The 24,943-nt window shown below is 36.6% G+C and overlaps 4 protein-coding genes across 10 annotated transcripts; 1 reads left to right on the top strand and 3 right to left on the bottom strand.

The window, feature by feature from the left end:
* Positions 1-237: 237 nt before the first annotated feature.
* On the bottom strand, positions 238-9,475 carry LOC148071186 (poly(rC)-binding protein 2-like). Of its 3 annotated transcripts, none has more exons than XM_087800106.1 (13): positions 9,289-9,469; positions 7,730-7,858; positions 7,297-7,320; positions 6,708-6,740; positions 6,096-6,212; positions 5,889-6,020; positions 5,681-5,809; positions 5,416-5,490; positions 5,198-5,239; positions 4,635-4,734; positions 3,885-3,928; positions 3,645-3,814; positions 238-1,284 (listed from the first exon to the last, which is right to left on the bottom strand). In XM_087800106.1, exons 2-13 carry the CDS (start codon positions 7,796-7,798, stop codon positions 1,248-1,250), a joined length of 972 nt encoding a protein of 323 aa, XP_087656232.1. In that variant the 5' UTR covers positions 7,799-7,858; positions 9,289-9,469; the 3' UTR covers positions 238-1,247. The 3 variants fall into 3 exon arrangements, with proteins under 3 accessions (XP_087656232.1, XP_087656233.1, XP_087656234.1); XM_087800107.1 differs by having other exon boundaries at positions 4,635-4,707; positions 9,289-9,468; XM_087800108.1 differs by lacking the exon at positions 238-1,284 and adding an exon at positions 1,294-3,086 and having other exon boundaries at positions 9,289-9,475.
* An 829-nt stretch (positions 9,476-10,304) lies between these two features.
* Positions 10,305-13,276, bottom strand: prr13 (proline rich 13). Of its 2 annotated transcripts, XM_087801101.1 has the most exons (5): positions 13,183-13,276; positions 12,360-12,405; positions 12,068-12,280; positions 11,733-12,013; positions 10,305-10,703 (listed from the first exon to the last, which is right to left on the bottom strand). In XM_087801101.1, exons 2-5 carry the CDS (start codon positions 12,373-12,375, stop codon positions 10,656-10,658), a joined length of 558 nt encoding a protein of 185 aa, XP_087657227.1. In that variant the 5' UTR covers positions 12,376-12,405; positions 13,183-13,276; the 3' UTR covers positions 10,305-10,655. The 2 variants fall into 2 exon arrangements, with proteins under 2 accessions (XP_087657227.1, XP_087657226.1); XM_087801100.1 differs by having other exon boundaries at positions 11,733-12,280; positions 13,183-13,275.
* A 4-nt stretch (positions 13,277-13,280) lies between these two features.
* Positions 13,281-20,866, bottom strand: LOC148071184 (anti-Muellerian hormone type-2 receptor-like). 4 transcript variants are annotated; one of them, XM_087801096.1, is made up of 12 exons: positions 20,755-20,866; positions 19,405-19,596; positions 19,137-19,346; positions 18,901-18,993; positions 17,531-17,649; positions 16,912-17,142; positions 16,732-16,846; positions 15,276-15,427; positions 15,054-15,195; positions 14,287-14,408; positions 14,062-14,221; positions 13,281-13,337 (listed from the first exon to the last, which is right to left on the bottom strand). In XM_087801096.1, the coding sequence occupies exons 1-11, from the start codon at positions 20,789-20,791 to the stop codon at positions 14,081-14,083; spliced, it is 1,554 nt and encodes a 517-aa protein (XP_087657222.1). In that variant the 5' UTR covers positions 20,792-20,866; the 3' UTR covers positions 13,281-13,337; positions 14,062-14,080. The 4 variants fall into 4 exon arrangements, with proteins under 4 accessions (XP_087657222.1, XP_087657221.1, XP_087657223.1 ...); XM_087801095.1 differs by lacking the exon at positions 13,281-13,337 and having other exon boundaries at positions 13,803-14,221; XM_087801097.1 differs by lacking the exon at positions 13,281-13,337 and having other exon boundaries at positions 13,803-14,221; positions 17,531-17,637.
* Positions 20,867-21,395: 529 nt separating this feature from the next.
* Positions 21,396-24,738, top strand: LOC148071183 (cell division cycle-associated protein 7-like). Its single transcript, XM_087801127.1, has 8 exons — positions 21,396-21,632; positions 22,088-22,417; positions 22,502-22,594; positions 22,664-22,804; positions 22,917-23,060; positions 23,150-23,299; positions 24,331-24,467; positions 24,608-24,738. Exons 1-8 carry the CDS (start codon positions 21,522-21,524, stop codon positions 24,657-24,659), a joined length of 1,158 nt encoding a protein of 385 aa, XP_087657253.1. The 5' UTR covers positions 21,396-21,521; the 3' UTR covers positions 24,660-24,738.
* Positions 24,739-24,943: the final 205 nt, after the last annotated feature.

Genomic DNA, 24,943 nt, shown 5'->3' with positions numbered 1-24,943 from the left:
TAAGTTGTTGTTGTTGTTACTTCCCTGAACTTTTACAATTAGGTGAAAATAAAGAAGAGTTGGACATAAGAAAAAATAATCAAAACTAAAGTGACATTTATTGACCAAATAACCATTTGAGGGGTTAAAATTGCTCCCCCACAAAAACAAATAAAAAATAAAACAGTTTCAAAGTGTGAACGGTTGATATTTTAACACACGCTGCCGTCATATTGTAGCAGAATAAAATGAAGACACTTTGTGGTTTTAGCATTTCACATTTTATTTAATTTTTTTTAAACAATGTGGCACTCAGGTCTACAGTCTCAAAAAACGTGCACAAAAGTTGCTTCCTGCAAATAAAAAATAAAATTCTGACTTGAGCAAAGCAAAGAGCAGGAAACTAGTGTTAACCCCTTTTCTTTGTCTAGTTCCCAGATGTTGGTTAACAGCCTCGTCAATTGACAGGGAGCATTTCAATGCCCTTTTATAGTTAAAAAATAATAATTTCTTCCATTTCAAACAAATATTCAGACATTTTTTTTTTTTAGAATATAGTTTTTACAAAAAAAGAGCGAGGAGAACCCTCCGCTTCTGAACCCCTGAAAACCTCCCATCCCAGTGAACAAGTGATCCGAGGAGCAGGATAACTTAGTGGGAATGAAACATCATCCTGGTTAAATTACGTTAAAACATTCGCCACCACGTGAACGAGACACTGCGGATCGGGTGAGATCGGTGCGATCCTTCTAACAAGCACTTCCGTTAGAGACGTGATGGACACGGTGGGAAAATCCAAAAACAGGTAGACATAAGGAAATCTAGTTTCTTTTAATGTAGAGTGAGGGAAAATAAGGTTATAAAAAACAGTATTCATGAGTCACTCAGACATTTGTAGACATCTCCAGAAAGGAAAGCAAAAGATCCGACTGTACACAACTCAACCTAAATGCCCTCTCAGAGTTTAAACGCTACTCCTCTGTGATGGCAGGGAGCGGGGGATTAATCCAAAAAAAACAAAAAAAATACATTTAAAAGAAAACATTAAAACCTCCACCTTTGTGAAAGGCGGGAATTAAAAAGCATTCTGTTGACTATTGGGACTAAAACCAGAAAAAAATAAATAGACAAAAAAAATGTGTTGGTTGACGTGTCAAATGATGAGGAGGTGGTGGGAAATAGAACCTTTTAATTTGGTCAGTTGCATCGTTTGCTTTTGTGGTAGCCGAGGATATAAAAGTGAGATCTAGTGCAGATGCAGTGTCTTATCAGTTGACCGCCAGTCCCGTCGCCTCAGAGGAAAGCCTGGAGAGACAGAGGGAAACCCCCGGAGACGGAGGAGGGGAGAGAGGGAGTAAGGCATGCAATCACCAGATAAATATTTCATTTACATCATCACACTAGAACCAGCAGAAATGTTGAAGTCGACCGCTTTTCGAGCTCATCTCACTGCAATCACGTGAAGAAGAAGTTTGGAATTTTGGAAAAAAAAATGAAGACCTTTTAAAAAATAGGGGACATAGATAAGCGTTCTTTCCATTCAAGTTTGTTAAAAGAAATGTCACCAGCTGCTGAGAAAGACCAGTGAGCTGCAGATTAAAAATATGTTCAAAGAAATCTAACCTAGTGTGTTTGTATTTGGGCAATCATGAGTTTTAATTGAGTCGCAGGGGTGCCAGGCTATAATCCTCTCCTGGGGCATTCATCAATGACAACCGAGGAAAACTTTCCAGTGTGTCCTGGGTCACCGGTAAACCCGCCTCGTCTGGCATCTTCAACTAAATCCTGCGTCGTTCCGATGACATGTTCAAGTTATTCTAGAATCCAGTTCAAATTAAACAGAGTCACTCAAAGGGTGAAGAGACCCTTTAATAACTAACAAATCAACATTTTCACAAATAGACTTTGAGAACTTTTCCAAACTGCCAACACTCTTCTTCAGACGTGATCCTTCTACTCTTATACCTGAGGAAAGCTTCTCTTAGCAAAAAAAAACATGTGATCACATGATCGAACATAAACATGCACATGACACAGAGATGACACAAAAGTCACCCGGAGAACTAAAACACAGACATCATAGGCTGCTACCTGAGCAGAGCTTCCACGGGAGTCACGACTCCGTAAACCAAAGACTATTCTCCAGCATTATGAGTTCAACCCACATGTTCTACCAACTGCTACTTCAGGAAGATTTACGCTCGCACGACTGTAAACAAGTTGTCAATAGTTTTGGACTCAAACAGAAAATATGCTTGATTTCATCTACAAGTGTAAAATATTATTTTGTAGTGACGTGCCAGAGGTGGAAAAGAAATCAGGACATAGATTTCAAAGCATAGAGTCACACAACTTAAGTTTAGTAGATTTTCATTTAAAAAACATTAAATTAACTAATTTAATTTTCCTCAAAGCGGTCGAACCTAGACGAGAATATTCTAGTGATCTTTGCACCTCTGGTTATAAGGGAGTGATAACATTAAAGACTAGAGTAGAAAAGGGAAAAAGACTAAATGGGAACGAAGCCCGAAAAACTAGATTGTGGAATTTCAGCTTAAAATGTTTGACACGTGTCCGTGTGTGTGTTTGCGTGCGTGTGTGCGACTCGTACGAAGCAAAGCGAGTGCAAGTACAGACAAACAGCCTGGTCAGTAGAAGATGACTTATGTTTCCTTGGTTAGTAAGGGGAGAGCCTTCGCCGTTTAGACTTGGATCCCAGCTCGGGGCCAATTTTGGGTTCGGGGGGAATTGGGGGCGAGGGGTTACGGGCCCCGCTGACAACATGAAGGGCCAGAAGAGGAATCGGCTTGAGACTGAGGAGACTTGACACACAGGCAGGAGAGCTGGGGAGCAGGGAGTCGGTGGTGGTGGTGGAGGAGGAGGAGGTAGAGGAGGAAGGAGGGGGTCCAGGAGCCAACAAGGACATGGGGATGGAGGCTGGGGGGGGCACCACACAGGAGGAAGAGGTGGAGGAAGAGGAGGAGGAGGAGGAGGAGGTAGCAGCAGAGGAGGTGTTGTTGGTGGTAGTAGTATTGCTAGTAGTAGAGGTGGAGGGAGGGCTGCTCTGTTCGGGTTTGAAGGAGGGAGGAGGTTTAGAGGACTCTACACTGTAGAAAGAGAGACAAGGAGAGGCACAACACAGTCGGGATGGGTCACAGCAGGCAACAGGGCAATGGGTGATGTGTATGTGGGGGGGTGGGTGATCAAAAACCCAAAGACAGAAAGCTTCATTAGAGGGGTTACGACAAATCGAGCAGCAGAACGTGCAACGACAGCGATGAACAGCTGGTGAAAAATCTTGTATGGTTCCTAACGTGTTACATGAATGGAATTACATGAAACAAAAAGAAGCAGATGCTCCAGATGACCATAGTTTAAGGAAGGGGGGAGGGGGGCGGTAAAAACGAAATGTCTCAAGTGTCCCTTCCATATCGTCCAACTTAATCGAGACTTACGTATGTGTGTAATTAAATCATCTCTTAACATAAGGCTTCATCTTTAATTTTGTTTTTAACACATTAAAATGGAAACACATTAACAGCTGGGTACCAAATGTTAATTACTTAACAATTGCAATTACTTTTCTGTTTCCCTTAATCCTGACAAGTTGAAGCAGCTCAACAGAGTATATGAGGCTCAAAAGAGTGCGCGGGTCAATGTCTCACCTGGCGTTGATGAGGTACTCGGCCAGACTGACGCTGGCGGGTGAGCCCGTGATCGTGACCTGCCGGGCGGTCGATCCCTCCACTGGATTGGCGATCTTGATCTGAGCACCGGACATCTGTCTGATCTCGTTGATTTTAGCGCCTTGGCGGCCGATGATGCAGCCAATCACCTGCAGAGACCAAAAGTTAATAATAAACAAGCTAGATTTTGTTGTGCACAAAATACAATCAGGAACTTACATCGTTTTGAATATTCATCTCAGTCTGAGCAGGTGCATCCATCCCTGGGGGAGAGAAATTATATTTTAATTGCTTAACAAAAGTGAAAATCTTTTGTATAAAACAGCTGTATACATGTTTTTTCATTTCCAGTGTTGTAAATGCATCACAAGAATTTGTCGACTTAATCATGAAATAAAACGAATGAAAATTAAATGAATAAAATTATAGAGATAACATTAAAGTTGGCGCGCATTTATATATACAGTATATACTGTATACAGTATATGAATGGAGTTACCTTAAACGAAAAAAGCGGATGCTTCAGATGACAATATTTTAAGGGGGGGGGACTAAATGTCTCTTACATGCATACATATATCTATCCATCCATCCATAAATATAATTGTATATATATATATATATATATATATATATATAGAAAATAAAACGGGTAGCATTGGGTGATCCAATAGCTTTCTCAAACCAAAGCTTTTAATGACAATAAACACTTTATTATGCTTTTTTTAAGGTGCCATTAAAAAAAGAGAATAATTACATCACATACATCTTCATACTTCTAGAAAAGTGAAAAACTACATAAATGTAAATTAATTTTAATTTCCAGTAGCTTAAAAATTAAAAAAAGGGATCACGCCTTGAAATTATCGGTTGACATATCCTTAAAAGACTATTTCAATCATCTTTATATAATCCACACAAGTTGCTTAGAGAGGTGCTAATATTGTTGTAAATGATCGTCGGACCCACCAGTGAATCCCTGGTTGTTTGGTGCGATCGGGAAGGGGCTCTGCTGCATGGCCAGTTGGTGAAGCTTGGTGAGCTGTGAAGACATCGCAGCAGAGGAAGACTTTGAGAACAAGAGGGGGGCAGGAGGAGAAATGGAAACGGAGGAGGGGGTTATGGCATGACCAAAAAAAAAAAAACTTGGCAGAAAAAAAAAACTAACACACAAAATGACTTCTATTTGGAAACAGAAACAACAGAAGAGCAGAAAAATACCATCACAACTCAACAAAATGTTTTCTAAGTGAAAACAAGACAGTGAAGTCTCAGACCGAGGACAGAAGAATAAACAGAGCAGCAGGACTAAATGATTATTCATGGGACATTGGAGATTTTGAATAGTTGATTGACCAACAGATGACTAAACACCAAAACAAAAGTAACAAGCAACAAAACCGGAATAACAATCGTCCATGTGGCCAACTATGATAGAATGATTGTTGCCCATATGGACCGAAATACCGGTGATTCATTAACTGCTCACTAACTTGGGAGGATGAGCGGAATAAGTGATCTTAAACACTTACGTCTGGCTGAGGGATCGCATGTTGTCCTTGCACAGCATAGGCCTGGGGAAAAAAGCAAGATTGTGAATATAAAGGCATTTATTAATTTCTCTCCAATCTATTCAAATTTTCACCAGATACAATACTTGTGGAATTCATACATACAACACAATACATTTTTCATACAATACAAAAAAGTACCAGAAAAGATTGACTCAAATTTGCTAATCCTCATGTACCTGTCCACCAGCAAAGATGACTGGTGATCCTGATGGCTTAGGTCGGTATGGAATCGTTACACCTTTAGGAGGAGACTGTAAATAAAAAAATTGAATGATTAATTCGGAAATCATCATCAAAACAAACAATTATTGACGAGTTTGATAAGGTGATGTTATTCAGAGATTTTCTACCAAATGAATTGATTTGGTACTATTAGTGGTCAAGACAATAAACGAACGTCCTCTAATGTGACGACACCCTATACTTCTTAAGCGTACACACCTCAAGCATGACCACGCAGATCTGCTTCACACACTCAATTATAGCCTGGGACGTTCCAGATATGGTGATGGCTCGTTCCGTTGAGTTTGGAAGCATGTCTCCAGCCACCTGTACCTGAGCTCCAGTCGACTGGAAGAAACATTTAAATTAAACATGCTTGTTTGTTTTAATTCTCAGAAGTGCTGGGCTTAATCTTAGTTATGTTCACCTCTCGAATTTCCTTAATCTTGCAGCCACCTTTGCCGATAAGGGAGCCACACTGGCTGGCCGGCACCACGATGCGAAGGGTCACTGGGAGTTTGCCAGTAGCTGTGCTGTTGGTCATTGAACTGCTTATGTCCTAGAAATGAAACCTACCATCACGTTTCGGGCTATAGCACTGATGTCAAAAAAATAATCATTCACTTGGACTTACCTCCTCCAGCTTATCAATGATCATGGAAAATGCCCTAAAGATGGCGGTGGTTGGTCCCGCCAAGGTGATGATTCTTTCCGGACAGTTGCCCTCAGAGATGTTGATTCGGGCTCCACTCTTGAGGAAGAAAGCAAGTTCAGTCGTAAGGCATTGGTGACACAATTCTCAGATTCAATTGAAGTTAAGTTAGAGCATAGTTAAATAAATGTCTCTTTTCAAAAACATGAAGAAAAAGAGCTTTGCCATGAAATTCTGTTTTTCACTGAACCAAAGTAGGCCAACTTTTTCATATTTTCAAAACACGTAAGGCGCCATTACTCCCCAGACCATAAACACAACATCACAGTTGTTTGACACACCATGATAGTTCTCGCTCAGCTAATCAGAAATCAATGTTCCCAACAATCCAATGCACCAAGGAAGAGAATAACTTGTTGTAAATATATGTGTATCATTGTTATTTTGAAGGAAATAAATGGATATTATTTAACAAGATGGACATTTTATCCACAATACATCAACCCGGACAAGCTCTAGATGAGATTGTAAAAGTATTTGACTTTTTGGGAAAGGGCTCTATATATACACATGACGGAAATGAAACAAACTTACTTCTTCCCTCATCTTCTTCACAGATTCACCTTTCTAGAAAGGAAAAATAGAATGAGTTGTAGCCACAAACAATAAATGAATACAATCATTGGTAATAACATTTCCATCAACAGTTGTTATAGAGCAAGTTTTCTTTTTCTTAAAGGGATGAAAAGATCCCATTCCAAATGTTTGCTGTGGTTGCTATCCAACTACCTGTAAAGTAGTTTCAAATCACATCCATCATTTCAAAAAAATGCTGAATAGTCAGTAAATCAAAAGTGGTTCAGAGTGTTATTTTGAACGCTAGACGTTTATTATCAACCTACATTCAGCAGAATAGAAAGATATTGTGATATGAAAATTCCAATCTTTTTCAACTTCTCGACCTATAAGTGATTCATGTTCAATAAACAGCATTAACCATCACAATCACTGCCTTTTGCAGGTAAAATTAAGCAATTTAGTTACACATCTCAATTACCAAAAAACAAGACAATTAGTGAAAATAACAGATTTATTTTCTACAGTATTTTTAAGAAAGCTTATGGGGCTACTTTTACATTTGATACCATTAAACATGATTAAAGATATATATAAAAAATCTTACCTTTCCAATTATACTTCCCACTTCCTAGAATGAGAGGAAAAAGGATCAAGTTTTGTGCAATTTTTAAGCATACAAACAAGAAGAATTCTACTCAATACGTCTGCATGAACAGTGGTTAATGATGACAATTTTAATAACGCAATATTTTTAAACAGTACATTATAAAACTATTCCTAAAGAGGCCCGTAAAATATAAGGCACTTGTGAATGATTAATCTCACATCAAGACCTATAAACATGGTCAAATGTGAGACATTACCACAAGCTGAAACATAAACCTGCTCAGCAGTACGAAGCAGGACCTCAGCAGTATATCAACACGCAGAGCCATCACATTAAAAGTCCTTGCCCTTTATGATCTCCCTCGGGGACTTGATTAAGAGGAGCATAATGTCACATCCTATGTGAGGAAGGACTGATGGGGAAAACTCACCTTGCCATGCATGAGCAGCCTGATGGTGAGGGTGACATTGAGCCCTCCTTCAATCACACCGGAGTCCATATCTGCGACTGAAATTTGGTTGTCCGTATTCAACAGGAAACTCTAACAGAAGATATGAATCTGAAAGAAGAATTATACAAATTTAAAATGTGTATATAAATCAAAAGATAGAGTTCAATGGATGATACATTAAATATATGATTGTTTGCCATGTTTATTTCAGTGCAGTAGAAAAATAAACAACCATTAAAAGACTACATTCTGAGATGCTATGGTTACTGAGACTCCCTGATTAAATGCAGGGACATGCAATACTCTTTCTAGCCTCCATATATATTTAATATATTATAAATTATTTTAGCAGGACATGAGACCTGCATTAAGATCCGTCTTAACACTAAAATTGGTAAAATCCCATGGACCCTATGCATCTTTAAACTGAAAATCTTTATTTAAAAATCACATGAAAATAATTCATCATATTCATCTTATGGGAGCAAATGTAGGTTTTAAAGTTCATGGTTAAATATATAAACCAAGCTGCATAAAATGAATGCCTGATTTAACTGGGACCTTCATACAATTCAATGGACTTCATTGTTGCAAGATATCAAGCCAGGTCTGTAACAAATGTGACCCACATTGGAGTCTCGAATTCAACAAATACCATTAATACTTGCATACTTTACACCTGTATACAAGTATATTAATTTATAGATTTAGATTGGAAAGGCTTTTTAAGCGGTTGGAATTCAAACGTCTAAATAGAGCGACAAACAATCTGTTTTATTGAACGTTTCTACTTCAACTGCAATATCACACGATGAATAAATGAATACGTGAAACCCGAGAAGTTGAAAAACAACGAGACTCTTGATGCTCTCGACTGAAGCCCGGCTGAAGCTGCGGGTTTATAAACAAATCAAGGGTGTAGTCAAGCTCGGTTTCCGGGCATTTCCAAACGGAATAACAAACCCTTAACAATGCAGTGTAACGAGGGGATTGCAAATCCCATATGTGGGGCGATAAAGGCTTAAACAAAGCGGTTTGCTAAACCTCCGTAAAAACCCCAAGTACTACACAAATACCATTTATAAGTTACTGAACTATTCTCACTATCCGGTTACTAAAAGTATTGCACGTTTTATCATTAACCGACTACTAACGATAACAAAACACGAATAATTTCAAGTAACGCCAACGTCCATTAGCCACTTAGCATTACCATGAAAATGAATGGAGCATGTGAGCTCTAGTTAGCATGGCTAACAACTGGCGTACATGACGAAACTGGCGTTAAATTGCCACGTTACTGTCGCAACTGTGTTGCTATACGTAAATATTGAAATTAAATCTTAAATGCGCGTTAGTTATTGATAAGGTATTAATATTCGGGAAAGTTTCGCCGGCTAACAGCGCTGCATGAAATCCAACTGCGAGTGCGGCCTGCTAGCATGCTACAGTGGCGGCTAGTAGTTCAGCGCGGTTTCCTTCCTCCACTTGGGATCACAACAACGCACGGAAACTCACGAATACTGCCGTCGACTCACCTGGTTCGCCCGGTACACGGTATCCAGGGGAAGGGTCGGGGTTGTGAGGGTAGAAGGGGAGAGGTTCGGGAGGGTAGAGACCCGGGGGAGAGTTCAAGAGGACTCGGGGAAGAGGGAAGAAGTGATGTGAGATCGAGCTCCACTCCTTTACACAAAGACAACACGACTGTGACCCGAGAACTTTCCCCTTTCACCCGGGCACATCCGACATCCGGGCTCTGACCCACATCGAGAACACGCTTATTTAACGTTTCCTTATTTTTAATGAAAGTTTAAAATTGACTTTTGATTTAGAAGAACTATCTGAATTGAAAAAAATATATATATAATGAAAATATAATTTTTTATCATAACGTGTTTTTTAATGAACTATTGACGCTGAAATGCTTGGTTATTACCATACATTTAATTATAAAAAAATACGTAATTATGTAATTCTCATACCATCGAAGATAACACATTACACTGCAAGTGTATTCATTTCTAATAATGAAAAATATATAATTTATTGGAGTAAGGAATGTAAGGAACATGGCTCAATTTCATGCCATTTATGAAGGAAATACATACTGAAATAAAAATTAAAATAAATGGTTCAGTAAATTCAATAAATTGAAATGTGGTTTCACAGATGACAACATTTTTTTTTCTTTTTCTTCAGAAACCTTTGCTTTCTTGTATCCTAAAGAATGCCAAAATGTTTTGTGGTAACATGCAGTTTGTTACATTTGAAAGTATTTAGCTTCTTACACATTCTTCTTCAGTCTATTTATTTACTTCAAATTTTATTTAACTTTAATTTTATTTTTTCTTATTACGCAACAGAATTAAAAAGAAAAAAAAACACATACTTTTGTATTGAAGTAGTGTTTTATATTGAAAATGAAAAGGTAAAGAAAAAAACATGTAGCTTTAGTACATTGACATAAACACATTCAAAACTGCATTGAGAGTGCTCTTTGCACATTATTAAGTTAATTCCCTTTCATCGTAGTAAAAAAAAAAAAAAATAGAACTTTATTGATCCCTGAGGAGGTCTCCTTCGGGAAATTGTTTTAATAGTACATCTGTTCTCAAATTTAAACTTAGTGGAATTATAATTCAGGACAAATATACATTTTTTAAATTAACTCATACAGCCCTCATCACCAACCCCAGTACTTCAACTCTTTTATATATATATATATATATTATTTAAGAAAAGACTTCCATCAAGTGGAATGCAAAATTATGTCAGCTGTAACATTCTTTAAGTTTAATATAACACCAGTTTATAGCTGTAGCTTGATATCCAACTACCTTTTTAGTTTCATAACAAGTAGTGTTTTGCATTATAGAGAAAGCAGATGGTTGTTGTGATGCCAGGATCAGTCGCTGCTACTGCTGCTGCTACTGCTGCTGCTGCTGCTGGAAGACTGTGGGCAGACACAATGCGTGGCATGTTAATACATAGATGTATGGAATAAAACAACCTCATATACTTGTCTTATTTCTATAAGTTGTGAAAAATAGGAATAATGGGGACAACATTTTTTTTAATATAATCATTTATAACTACAATGCTTTTATTTAAAGTTCAATACGCTTTTTCAAAATAACATTGTACCTCATATATTAATGAAAACTTTGAAAACCAAGAATGAATTATATATGGAGAGATTAGTTTAGTTTAACAGGAGAGATAATTTAAGTTCATTAGTTAATACATGTTTTTTGCATCCTATAAGCCTCCTCACAGATCCGACTGCACATGTGCGAGCGCCATGCAGGTCAAATGTCAATGTCCCTTCGGATCATAACAATGGCGGGCGTTCCAGGCAGCCCAGATACAAAAACATCGCTGGATGACTTTAAACTTTGGCCAAAACACTGTTTACAGCCGTATACGCATATGTCATGTGATACATTTTTATTTTGTTATATTGAAACCATTAATTCGTAGGTTACTATGCGATTTACATTTCTTTAAAAAACATCCGCACGAAATACAATATATAAAATTTTTTTTTTTTTTTTTGCGGCCCTTTAGCAGACCCACAATGCCATGCAGCGCTGAAACTGTAAGGAGGCTTAAAAGTAACATAATTATAAGGAGAGGAACATTTGAATTAAAATAATTTTAACCCCATATATAGATCTTATTTTAATGAATAAGCTCTTAAAAGGAAATTTTTGCATTGACAATAATATTTTTTTAATATTTTGCTATTTCCTGTTTGCCGCCAAAGGTGGAACACAGAGTGACGGTGTACAGTATTAAATCTACCGACACTGTTCACATCAAGTGTTAAGATATGGGGTAATACGAACAAACATTTTCATATAACTTGTGTGTCTAACTATCCTGCATCACTGACAAGTTCGGGCATATCCTGCCCTGAATAGATTGAGCGTCTTGTTATGCAATGTCCTCTAACATTTAATAATATGGTATGTGATCTTACCTTGCCACCGTGCTTGTGATGCCCATGCCCCTTGTGAGCCTTCTTCAACTTCTTCCCCTTTTTCAGTTTCTTGTGGCCTTTATGTCCGACCATTCCCATTCCTGCCATTCCCGCCATTCCCGCCAATCCCATTCCTGCCAAGCCTCCACCCAGTGCTCCGCTCATACCTTTCATTCCTCCACAATGGTGACCTTTGTGGTGGCCTTTATGGTGACCAGCTTTAGGGGAGCGTGGGTAAGCACCTGGGTAGACACCTGCTGGAGGGACAACTGGGTAGACACCTGCTGGAGGGACAACTGGGTAGACCCCTGCTGGAGGGACAACTGGATATCCACCTGGTGCCATTGGATAGACATTCGGTGCATGGGGTACACATGGCATGGGCCCTGGAGGTCGTACCATTCCAGGGTTCATTCCTGGAACTGGGTACAGACTAGGACCAGGGGGGTAAGCTAGACGTGGCTGTGCTGGGGGGTAGCAGCCCATTGCTGGAGGGACTGCTGGGTAGGAAGGGTTATAGCCTGGAGGGAAGGCTGGGTTGGGTGGTCCTGAAACAAGTACAGATCTCATTATTGCTTATAAACTTATAAAAGTATAAATACAATTATATTGTGTTTGCCATCTTACCTTGATTTGGCCACATCTGTATCGAACTGTTGTCAAAAAAGGCACTCTGTATAGAAAAGAGAACCCATTTATTTTTATGTGATAAGTCATATTTGTAATATTAACAAATAATTGTTTTTATAAACTGCCCTTTTTTTACCCCAGCCACATACAGTAGGTAGAGAGCCAGAAAACACAGTTGACTGGTTATCGATCATTAATATTCTCATTAAATAACCAACATATAAATGCATCTAAAAGATTAAAACTAATAAATGTTTTTTAAATCGGCATTCAGAGGAATAACACAAAGGATAACATTATCACATACTCAATTTAAAATTAATCAGTCATTAATTCCACTACCTAGAGACTCGCGGGACTAATAAGGGATTCTAAAAAAAATAATAATAATAGTATACATATGATTTATGTCTAATCTGTTTTGAAAGTTAAGGCCTGGTTTGTCAAGTTTGGGATATTACAAAGACACTGTTTCTGTAGTGACATAACACTCTTGTAGTAGCAAAATAAAAGAAGAAGAATGGAAAAACTGAACCTTCTGTAGAATGACCAAACCTACTACTACTTATTGTACTAGTGTTTAAAACCTCTTTTTTTGGTACCTCTTTTCAAAAAATAAATGTTGTATATTTTCTCAATTTTTTGGATGTTTTTAGAGGACCAACAGTGTGTCACGATAATGATACTCAGTATTAAACTTTAACAGCAACAATAATCCACCAACTTGACTTTTCCTGATAGTCTCGTAAAAAAACAAAAAAAAGGAATATAAATGTTTGACAATTTTAAGGTTATTCACAAACATATGTCAAAGTCTTACCTTAGAAACGTGACCCTGCTGGGTGAGTTTGTCAGGAATGTTGGCGGAACTGTTTCACTTCCGCAACAAAACAGCATAAACACAGAGGACGAAGACACGCCCACCAAGCGCGTCTTTTCTGACGTCATGGCACAAAAAACAAAACGTAACCGATCCTAAATTGCAGAACAAAAGATTTATTTGGAAAATTGTATGAATCACCTTTAAATACAAACACATGAACCCATTGTGTCGTAAGTTTTGAATTACTTAAAATAATAATAATAAAATAGAATTAAAAAAGAATTAATTATATACTGTACATTAAATAAATAAATGTCATATATATATATATATATATATATAGAAAGATATAGATATTAATTTATTTATTGATATATAATGTATTAATTTTTTATTATTAAAGTTCTTCAAATCATTGAACATCACTACTTGTTATTACATGTTCAAATGAAAACGTGTATTTTATCTCTATGATCATGGAAGTATATATAATTTCAATTTTAAATGTGTTAAAATGAATGTGGTGTGTATTCTTAACATATGAAACGAATGCTGATGTTGTGACATTAAGGTGATTTTGTAGTTTTATAACCTTTTTTACACCACAATTAAATACATTTTATTTTTCGTGTTTATTTATTGACATTTTTCACACTTATTATGCTTATTAGGTTTAGCTGAAATTAAAAGTTGTTTTCTTGTTGCATTAAAGTTAAAAAAACAAACATTTAAAAAACGAATTCCTTTACATAAAAACAAGATCAAATGGAAAGTTGAACTTGAGATCTTGACCCTGATTGAATAACAATTCAAAAATAACCCTGAAATCAATCCAAAAAAGGAAAGTGGAAATTGGGAACACATTTTGCTCCTGACCTGAAAAAAAAGCCTATTTTCATTCCACGATATCCAAAAAAACCGATGGGATGTGACGGGATTCAAACATTTCCAATCTCTCGACGACACACTGAGAAGTCAACCGAGCGTCTGGGTCAGTATCCCAACACTCCATCAGGAGCTCCGTCAGACCAGGTCCCTGAGGAGAACCATTTGATTTTACAGTCAAGAAGTTTAGTTATTTCAATCATCTGGCTACAGTACCCATTGTATGGGCACCGAGGGTCTCTCCTCCAGGTGGGAGACATGCCAGGTGAGTTGCTCATACGTCATCATGGATCCCAGCTCAGCTTCATAAGGGATAGCGTGCAGTGGCACATCATGGCCTGTAGAGGGAGACACAGTCTCGCTTAGTTACTTACAAGACCAGTCAACTAAACCGAAATCATTAAATATTTTGCTTCTAATCCTCAAATTATTGTATTTCGACAAAAACATTTGTTCGTAAAAAATAAAGACATTTTCAAATAAGCAATATACCGTGCATCTATAAATAATAAAAAAATAATGAATCAAAACGGATTTTCGATTTTGTTTTTAATTGCTTGTAGTTATACTTTTTAATTTTTTTTAAATTAATATTTAAATAGAATTAACTTTATTATATACTAGTCATATATAATTTGTCATACTATATACCTGATATGTTTCTTTTTACCCTGTTAGATATCATCAATATGCAACATAGAGTCTTCAATAATCAAATGTATTAGGTTTTCGTCTATTGACATAAGACATAGAATATGTTTTTACGTTTGTAACTTAAAATGTACAATAAGACACAGTTTCTTGAACAAGAACATTTTACTGATATGTTAGAAATTCAATTAAATAAACAAATGTCGCCCATCCATTCATTTTAAAATGAGAGTAAACCGACACCACCTATAAAGAACCTCCCAAATATTATAAACCAAATAAATCTGTATTATAACCACACCCTGACAATTGCCTTACGACACAAACAATACCTTCAAATAAATCCAAACAGCGCATCAAGATCTCCCACATGAGGAGTCCTAGAGAGTAGACGTCCCCCTGCAGACACCAGCTGCTGTTCAGGTTCACCGAACCTTCCAGAACCTCGGGAGGCGTGTAGGACCAGGTCGCGAGCTGCAGGTGCAGAAAGATACATTGTCGTTTGGATTTCTACTAGATCAAATGTGTGACAGCTCTTAAGAAAACATTCTTACGTGGTTAGTTCTGGTGACGACCTGCTGCTGACGTGAACACCGACGCAGGACGGTGGAGCAGAAGAAGTCACTCAAGGCACACGAACCGTCAGCTTTCACCAGAACGCTGAAGCTGCTCAGGTTCCTGTGAGCAACAGGAGGCTTGTGCAAATCTGAAGGGGGTTCAATATAATACAAATTAGTTATTAGTTAGAAGATCCTTCCTCAAAACTGCAATTTAAAAGAAAAATATTTGAAGGGTCTATAAAATAACTAAGTGTTAAAATATTTAAAGTAGTTAATTATTCAAAAAAGATCAACCAATGTAAAAAATATTGAATTCAAATAATCTAAAAACTTTCAAAATCAAAATAATAGAAGCTAAAACTTGAAAAAATTAGATTATCATACTAAAAAGAAGCGAGGAATGATTCTTAACAAGAAAATGAAAAAAAAAAGACTTAATCTGAGAAAGTAAATGCTCATTTGTTTGCTGTAAAAGCCATACAAAGAAACAATATATCGTTGTTCCAACAGCATCGCAATATATCGTATCGTCACACGTGTATCGTGATACACATCGTATCGCCAGATTATTATCAATACACAGCCCTTTCTACGACATTAAATGATCTCCCTTTAAACTGCAATACTAACAAATATTTGAAGGGTACTTATAATACTCAGTTAACCTAATCAATTTATTTACTTTATTGATGCCAAGTTGAGAAATGTTATCATATGTGCTAATGCTAACGCTTCAACTATGATAATGATAAGTATTATATCATAGTTTTCGTTGAAACTTCAATTCTAAACACTAAATTTAAGGCCACCTAGAATTAAAGATAAGAAATTGCAGTACCAATACTTAATACATCATGTAAGTCATTTTAAGTTAGATCTAGAGGTCTTTGGGTAACACATATTGTGTCTTTCTAGGCACCCATTTTATTTTCATCCAATATACTGGAAAGAAAAGCTAATTAAAAAGATACTTGAATACTTTTCTCTTAAAATTTAGTGTTCATTTATTTTCATTCCATATATTTAGAATTTAAGACGAGATCTAGAGAACACACTTCGCAAAATTAAATTAAATGTATTTTACAATTATTTTCATTCAATTTCATAGTAATGTATCTTTAACTATTTTTTATTTATTGTACTTTATTCATCTATGTTTATGTCATTCATGGGTTTACAACAAAAACAATTCTGATCTGAACTACTATTACTAATACGTAATAATTATAATGATGTATTCTTTGTCGTTATTTTTAAAGCAACACACTCCTTAACTACAAAATACCACAAGAGTGATGACTGGGAACATAGTTTGCTTTAAAACAATCTTTAACTCAAAAAAGATTTGATCCAGTCTAGTATTGCAGTACAGTTTTAGTTTCACTTTAATGAACAGCATGTGACTGTGGTGATGTCATGTAAAGATGAAAACACACAATGTAGAAAATACCGTGTCTGCTAAGGTCAGAGTGGAGATAGGAAAGTCCCTTCGATATCGACTGGCACAGTTTCAGCGACAGCCTCCAGTTGTTAGTGTGTCCGGTCAGGAAAGCGTGCAGAGAATCCTGGGAGCAAACATGACATGAACATAAACACAAGATTGGTTTCTCTGAACCTCCGTCAGTCTTACGTATTCTGTGCATCTCAGTACGATGAAGCAACTGGCTCCATCTTCTCCAACCTTCCCAATACCAGAGCCAACAAAAGTGGCAACGTTAGCGTGTTTCATCAGTGGCAGCTCGTACACCTCCTTTTCTGTGAGGAAACAATGTTTCCTGGATGACGGGAAGACTTTCACCAGCACCTTAGATCCCTGATATCTGCCCTTCCACACAGTGGCGAAATCCCCTCTAGACAAGATCTAAAAGAGATTAAAAACACAATGTTGGGTTTGTCTTGTGACACTCAATAGTTATATTTTACACTTTTGCAACAGAAGGTTTAAGTTGGAATTAAAACATATAACAATACATAATATTGACTTAAACAGATTGTAGTAAGTGGAATCAGGTCATTAAAATTGTTATTAAATAAATAAATACATGAATACATTTTATTATAAACAAATAAATTGATAAAATTATAAATTGAAAATATATCTGAAAAATATTAGCAAAATATGGTGGCACACACAACATCCAAAAAACAATATAATTTTCACACTTTTATACTCTTGAAAAATGTTATTCAGGGGTGAAAAAGAATACTTCGATGACAACAAAGGGTTGACAGACAACTGATAAACTCACTTGCTGAAGCTCGATTTTGGAGCCGTCAATATCAGACGTCTTTGTCGTCAGGCAGGAGCAAAGCGGCGCAGCGTGGGAATCGTGAAAGGATGAATTTTGATTTTTTTCTGGAACAAAAACTAAAGTTGCAATCTCATGAGTTGCCTTCAGACAATTAACTTAGATGTAAATCAAATTAAAAAAAACACTAGAATACTTTTATTCCAAATTAGATGTTTTAAATTAATGACCATGAATAAAAAAAATAACATTTTCGTCTTGATCAATTTCCACATGGACATTTAATTTGAGACGTTAACGCTTCAATTGCATTAATGAAAAGCAGAGGAAAACACAGATGAAAGCGAAAAATGATAAGAGCAGAAAAGATAAACTACCAAGCTGAGAATGAAAGCCATTCAAGGACAAACAACAGCCGGAGAGTTACTAGAAAAATTGTTTAAAGGTTTGATGATGAATGAACATCAAATGTTTTTCAGGAAAAACAGTGTTAATATTTGGTTGATAATGAATGGCAGTTTAATCACCCAGAGCAGGAACACACACCTCTATACAATCCATGCACACGTATTTCTGAAACAATGGCACACAGTGCACACACACGCACACTAACACAAAAATATACGTTGAAATAACTAAATACATACATGAGACGGTCTAAACATAGAAACACTCGCGGACATCTCACACACACAACAATGGTGCAAATAGGATTCACGACATTTACGATCGAGAGAAAAAGATCTTTGGCCAATTACTAATATACAATACTTCATTATTTTAAAGCATTGACCTCTTAATTGAATTCTAAAACCCAAATAAGTAATCAATAATAATAAATAATAATTTCAATATTAAAAGGTGGAATTTGGTTTTCTTTAAAATAAAAATAAATAAAAAATATTTGAAAATAATAATAAAGAAATTATTCAAAATAAAATAGTATATATATATTTTTTATATATACCATTTTTAAACTGAATTTCAAAGGCTACGGATGAAAATATATTCTACGTAGACATTTTATCTTTTTTTAAATAGGAATTAGAATACTAGCTACATGTGTAAAAAACATTAGTTTTGAGAATATTGGAGTTTTTTTTATTCAATCATTTAAAAAAGATTTTAACCATTCAATATTCAAATAATTAAATTAAATTATTACAGCCAGACAAACTCATCCTTTCCAAATTAGAAAGTACGCATGATAATCCAACAAATAATAATTCTTAAAAACACCATTAAAAAAAGTAGTACAACTCAAACTCAACTCAACCATTCAATAGTCAGATGGCACGGATTCTTACATGGATTAAAAAGAAGCAAGGAATAATTCTGTTATTATAAAAGAATGAAAAAAAAAAACATACTTTGAAACGGGCATCTGAGGCAGAGAGCAACAACTCCGAGACTCACAGAGACAATTCCCATTCCGATTCCCATCAGAATTATGATTAATGTACCTAGAACACAAACAGGAGAAAAAAAGAAACATAATTATTTCACCTGTTAAGAAATAAGTAGAGTAAATTTACTATATGGTTACCATAGCTTTGTACAAAATTGTACGTACGTGTTCAAACGTTTCAGTGTTGAAGTGTCTTACCCACAGGATAGGAGTCAGTGGGCTGCTGCTCCTGCTGCTCCTGCTGCTCCTGCTGCTCCTTCTGCTCCTGCTGCTCCTCCGAGCCTGGGCTCCAGTCAACCTCAGCATTGCACAGGTCTGAGTTGCAAACGCACTTGATGACTTTATTGTTCTTGCGAATTTGGCCTTTACAAGTGTTGGTGGGGCAGGACTTCTCTATGATATCACAGGCTGCAAAGACCGTTAAAAATCCACATCAAAAACATTCAACTCATGAGGCTCTTCTTACCGAGCACGTCCACCTCTGGTCGTCCGTCGACGATCAGAAAGTATCCCACACAGCAGTGAGTGTTCTCACAAGTCTGCACCGAGTCACTCACGTTGCCAGCGATTGCAAATTCGCTCTTCCAAGCTTTTGCCATGAAAACACATTGTCTTTTTCGAGTGATGGACTGATGGAATGAACTGGAAAAGATGGACACTGGAGGCAGAAAGAGCAAATGTAGGATTGTGAGCAATTAAACAACACAACACATAAGTAGGATAACAATATTCTTAACCTTTTCATAAAATCACAGATAAACAACACAATGATGAGTGCAGACCTCCTCCAAGCAGCTCACCTACAACAATATTTTGCAACCTAATAATAATGTTTATATATATTTATTTTTATATTCATCCTGACAGGAACACAGATCTGCAAGTGTCTCTTGACAGAAAAAAGTAACAAATCCTTCGAAGGATTCCTGGATTCAGATGTTAATCCAAAAGGCAAAACTATAACGTTTATCTTTAAAAGGCATATGATAATGGGACTGAAGATTTGAAGAAATAAAATAGCAGATTTTTATTAGTAACGTACAGAATAAAAAGTATCTTAAAGATGTCAATCAATAGAAAGAAAAATACATAAATAATAGTTGTTTTTTTTCATGTTTGATAACATTCTGAGAATTAAATAAAAGTAAAAATTAGTGATACGTTGGTTAAGGATTTGGGGAAATTACATTAACATTAAAATAATTTGCTTCAATGTCAATCAAATCCTACAGGACCCCCCAGTAATTTTTCACAAAAAAATTAAAAAGTCACTAAAGCACCTGGATTTTTAAAAAACCTTTTCTCACTTCCCGTGCACTGGCCTGTGTGGTCACGGCCGAGATGTCTTTTGCCCAATATCATAAAACTTATTACGAGAATGGGTTTTCACAGAAAATAAACATGATAAAACCGAGGGCAGGAACCAGACTACACAAAACTTGACTTTGAACACACAACTCAGCTGGTTTTAAAAGTATTTGTTGTGGTTTTTGAATGTTGCTTGAGATAAATTCTTGTAAAGAAAATGATAATTTAAGATGTTTTATTTTGATATATATTTTATTATTGGTGAACTACAAAGTAAAACACAACTGTAAAACGTATATGGACATATGATATTTATATATATTTCAATAATCATGGATTTGATTTTACACTTAAACATTAAATAAGACCACTCAAATGTGTAGTCGTCTGTATTGTTTGTGATGATCTATAAATCTGTGGATCTCATTCTACTAATACCAATGTTGACAATAATAATAATAATAATATCAACGATGAACGGCAGCCAATGACAGAAATATTTACTCACCCACTGCCAACATGAGAAGCCACCACTGCTGGATCATGGTCCCTCTGAGTCCGGTGAATGTGTTGAGGATTTATCTGTCCTGGAAATGTGAGAGGAGTTTCCCACGTTCCCCAGCATCTCTCCCACTGGCACACACCTGCATGAAGGACACATACTTCAGCCTGTGGGAGTACAGAGACATTATCTGATCAATTTGTCACTGGAAAGGCGCAACCTAAGCTTGTTTTTTTAACTGTAGAAAAGAAGGGAAACATTGTTCTCTTTGTTTTTTTTAATTGACTATGTCTTAATTTTCTACATAAAAAAAAAACTACATTTATAATGAAAATCATCGGGAAAATAGTAAGATTCCCAAAGATAGATTAAGTTAATTATGATCAAATTACTTCATAATTTTACACTTAAAAAGAACTTAAGACATATAAATAAATACATACTTAATAACGAATAAAAATAAAAATAAATTAAATAATTAAAAAACTTTAAAAAACAAAAATCTTAAACACAAGCGTACCCCGCACAGGCGGTGTTTGTAGAACGGCTGCGTAAAAACCGTCTCCGCAAACCTGTGATGTTAAAAACACGCGACTCGAATTTCCCGCAGGTGGCTCTCGAGCGCTAACTGGACGGCATGTCGCAAAGGTAGCGAGGTGGAGGTGAAAAAACGTGGACAGTCAGAAATCAATCTTACTTTTTTTTTGCGATTTTAATTAAATATATTTTACATTGTAAAGCGAACCATTGCGCTGCAGTTGGAAGATTCGACGATGAACTCCAGCAACTTGAAAAAACTGTCACAGATTTTTGCGGAGGAATCTGACAACGAAGAAGAGTTCCTCGGCTTTGCTGACGAAGAGCCCTGCAAAAACACTGACACGGTATTTAAATGATTTAAAGAAATGCATATTAAAATATTATTTCCATCAAACAAAAGATATCTAGCATAGTAAAAAAAAATTGTTGAGGGACTATTTCTTTTAGCGGAACACACTAGAATTAAAAAAAGATTTGCTCGTTTTGGACCAATAACTTACTTGCTTTTATTTAAATAAATAAATAATGATACATAAATCACTTTTTGTGAGACGTTCTGCAACACATTCACTAGTATATGAACAAATGAATCTTTAATGTAAATTTAGATTTTGCTTGGTGTGCTTCTATCGGTTTTCATCAAATGTATATATGTATGTATAACATTATGTAGAGTTTTAAAATGTATTATTTTTCATCACACTTTTTAAGCACCGTGTATTCAATAGACCCTTTTAAAAGACAAAAATGTACTTTTAAGAGTTGTCATCCTTCTGTTTACACAAAGTATATTTTTCAGTTTTCAGATTTGGATGAAGACGATGACCTCAAGCCGGCTCCTCAACCATCTGGTGCCAAAACGTTTCGGTTAAGGATCGCTTTGCGCTCCAACTTCTCCCTCCAGCCACCAAAGGACGAGGAAAAAGGGCCAAAGCCAGTGATAAGAGGAGCAAAGAGAGGAAGAAAGATCGGCCTTGTAAAGAAAGATAAACGTGTAAAGTTTGAGGAGCCGGAAACGCCTCAGGAACCACCTTCTTGGCCGAAAAATGAAGGATTGGATTCACTTGTTGATGTTCAAGACTCCTTTTTGGCGAAGAGGGATATAAACATCAAAGCTAACAAAGCAATGGTAGCCAAAATGCATGGAAATCACCTTTTACTTGACCCTTTAAATCTTCTATCAATCATGCAAACTTCTATTTCTCTAAAATAGTTGGCTCAGCTGATGGCAGACCTAAAGAAAATGCCAGGAGGTCCAGGTCTGTTGAAGAAAGAAGCAACAAAGTCTAAGAAAGTAAAAAGTGAAGTAAGAACACACAAAAAAACTCTTTAAACCCCTAACATCTGGTTAATAGTTTATTGAACTCATTTGCAGCGTGAACCCCGTTCGACTGAGTCCAGGAGGAACCCCGAAAGAGCATCGCGCAGACAAACCAGATCCATGGGTGGCTGTGAAGATGTTTCCCTGGAGCCAGATCCTGAACTGGAGCTCAGCCTTGAGGACCAGCTGCTGAAGGTCATTTTGATTTAAAATAACTTTTTCTTTTTTTTGTAGTGGCCAGATTGGCCTTTGTTCATTTGTTCTGTAAATTAAATTATGTTTTCTGCTTTCAATCATGAGTCCACAGGTTCACCGCAGCCCTCGGCGACAAACCAACCCACGCCCTAAGCGTCCCAACAGTCACTGTGTTGTTAAAGTGGAAGAGATCACAGAAGATGATTTGCTGCTCATCGCTGACAACATGACTGACAAAGTCTACGACAAAGTGGCGGTGGGTCCTGGATGGGTTGGGATTTTGTTGTGGATGAGACTTTTCATGTCTGTGTGTTCTACTAATTTTTTTTTTGTCGTTTATTTCAGGGATCCACGTGTCATCAGTGCAGACAGAAAACCAGAGACACAAAGACTTGCTGCCGCAGTGAAGACTGCCGTGGGATTATGGGCAACTTTTGCGGGCCCTGCCTCAGGAACCGCTATGGAGAGGATGTGAAGACGGCCTTGCTTGACCCGGTTGGTTCAAACAAACACAAATCTTACCCGTTTTCTCATTTACTGTCCAAGAGCTCACATAGTCTGTCATTATATAGTCATGCTCCTAAATCACAGGAATTATTTTTTTTTGCACAAATGGTAGTTGATATATTTATCTTAAGTCAAAGCTACATATTGCTTTAATATTTTATTACACTGCATCAAATATAAAATAAGAAGCAAACCTATACAACTTAGCTATTTCTTTAAAGGTATTTCAACTTTTAAATGTAAATACATATTCATTCAATTGGATTTTAAGTGACATTGTGTGAAATGATGCGTCTATTTGCAATAGTTGAACTGCTAATCAACTTAATGTATTACATTTTAGATGTTTTGTCTCATATTTGCATCACATTTTCTTTATCCTAATGTGCATTTTTTTAAGACCATCTATAAATATTCTATCTCCTTTATAAATTATTACTGGCGAGTTTTAGCAAGAAGGGTTCAGTTTAACACCAACTCGGCCTCACACCACATGATACACTTCGTTTACATCTTGACGCATAAACATATGAACTTCTTTAATTGCCCTCCTTCTACAATGTTTCTTTATGTGAAAGTTTCAGGTTTATTGTTTTGTAACTTATCACAGCAGAAAATGAACTTCAAACTGTGACCTTGGTGGATCACGATATCGACATTCTTTGTATGCTTGTGGTGTGTGTTAGTATTTAATTAAATTTCCAGCTAACTTAAGGTGTCTTACTCTTGAGGGCCACAAAAAATAAAACACTTGGCCACCGGGCCTTCATCTTAAAAACTGTTTGTAAACATCTACATTGAATAACCTGCACACAGCGTTTTATGAACATCTTTGAAGGCTCAGAATTTTAAAGTTGTAAAATTGAATCCCAAAGATGATGCACTGGGATACAAGATTTGTGTTGCTCTTGTAGGAGAGGAAAAAAAAAATCAATAAGTTAGTTGTTCATGCACCGTCTAAAATTGTTACGACTCTTTAAGTTTACTTTCACAGCTAAATTTCACTTTGTATCGTCCAGGATTGGCGTTGCCCTCCCTGCCGGGGAATCTGCAACTGCAGCTTCTGTCGAGCGCGTGAAGGTCGTTGTCCCACCGGTATCCTGATCCACCTGGCCCAGTACCACGGCTTCTCGGACGTCCACTCGTACCTCGTCAGGTAACAGACTTTCATGATTTGGTTTTGTCTTGAGCGACTGGTCAAACCTCTTCTGACCCAAACTATGGCGAAACATGCATTAATGTCATTTGGGAACTTGAGTGGAGTTGATCACTATGGTTTGCAATTTGTCGTTACAGCCTTCGTAACAAACTGAAGGATGACGATGATGAAGCGGCGGAGGAGGAATAACTTCGGCCACCAGGAGGAGCACTTTCCTAAATAATGTTCATAGATGTCGTTTAAGCTTTTACTGTATTTTTACTGTTTGACGAATAAACTTTTACTTTATTAAGAAATTCTTCAGTTTTTAGTCCAGCAGTCACTATTCACAGATGGGCAGAGTCGGCAACATTAGTAAAAACCTTTTAAGTTTACACAGAAGAATGTGAACAAAAGCGCTGTACCAATAGTTTACCTTTAACTTAAATTGATTTGGACAAAAACAAAATAGGTGTGAGTTCATTTTTAACAGC

This window comes from Callionymus lyra, chromosome 10, assembly GCF_982586985.1.
Source record: "Callionymus lyra chromosome 10, fCalLyr1.hap1.1, whole genome shotgun sequence".
Classification (NCBI taxonomy): domain Eukaryota; kingdom Metazoa; phylum Chordata; class Actinopteri; order Syngnathiformes; family Callionymidae; genus Callionymus; species Callionymus lyra.
Note: the sequence above shows the minus strand (reverse complement) of the source record. Positions and strands in the feature narration are given on the sequence as shown.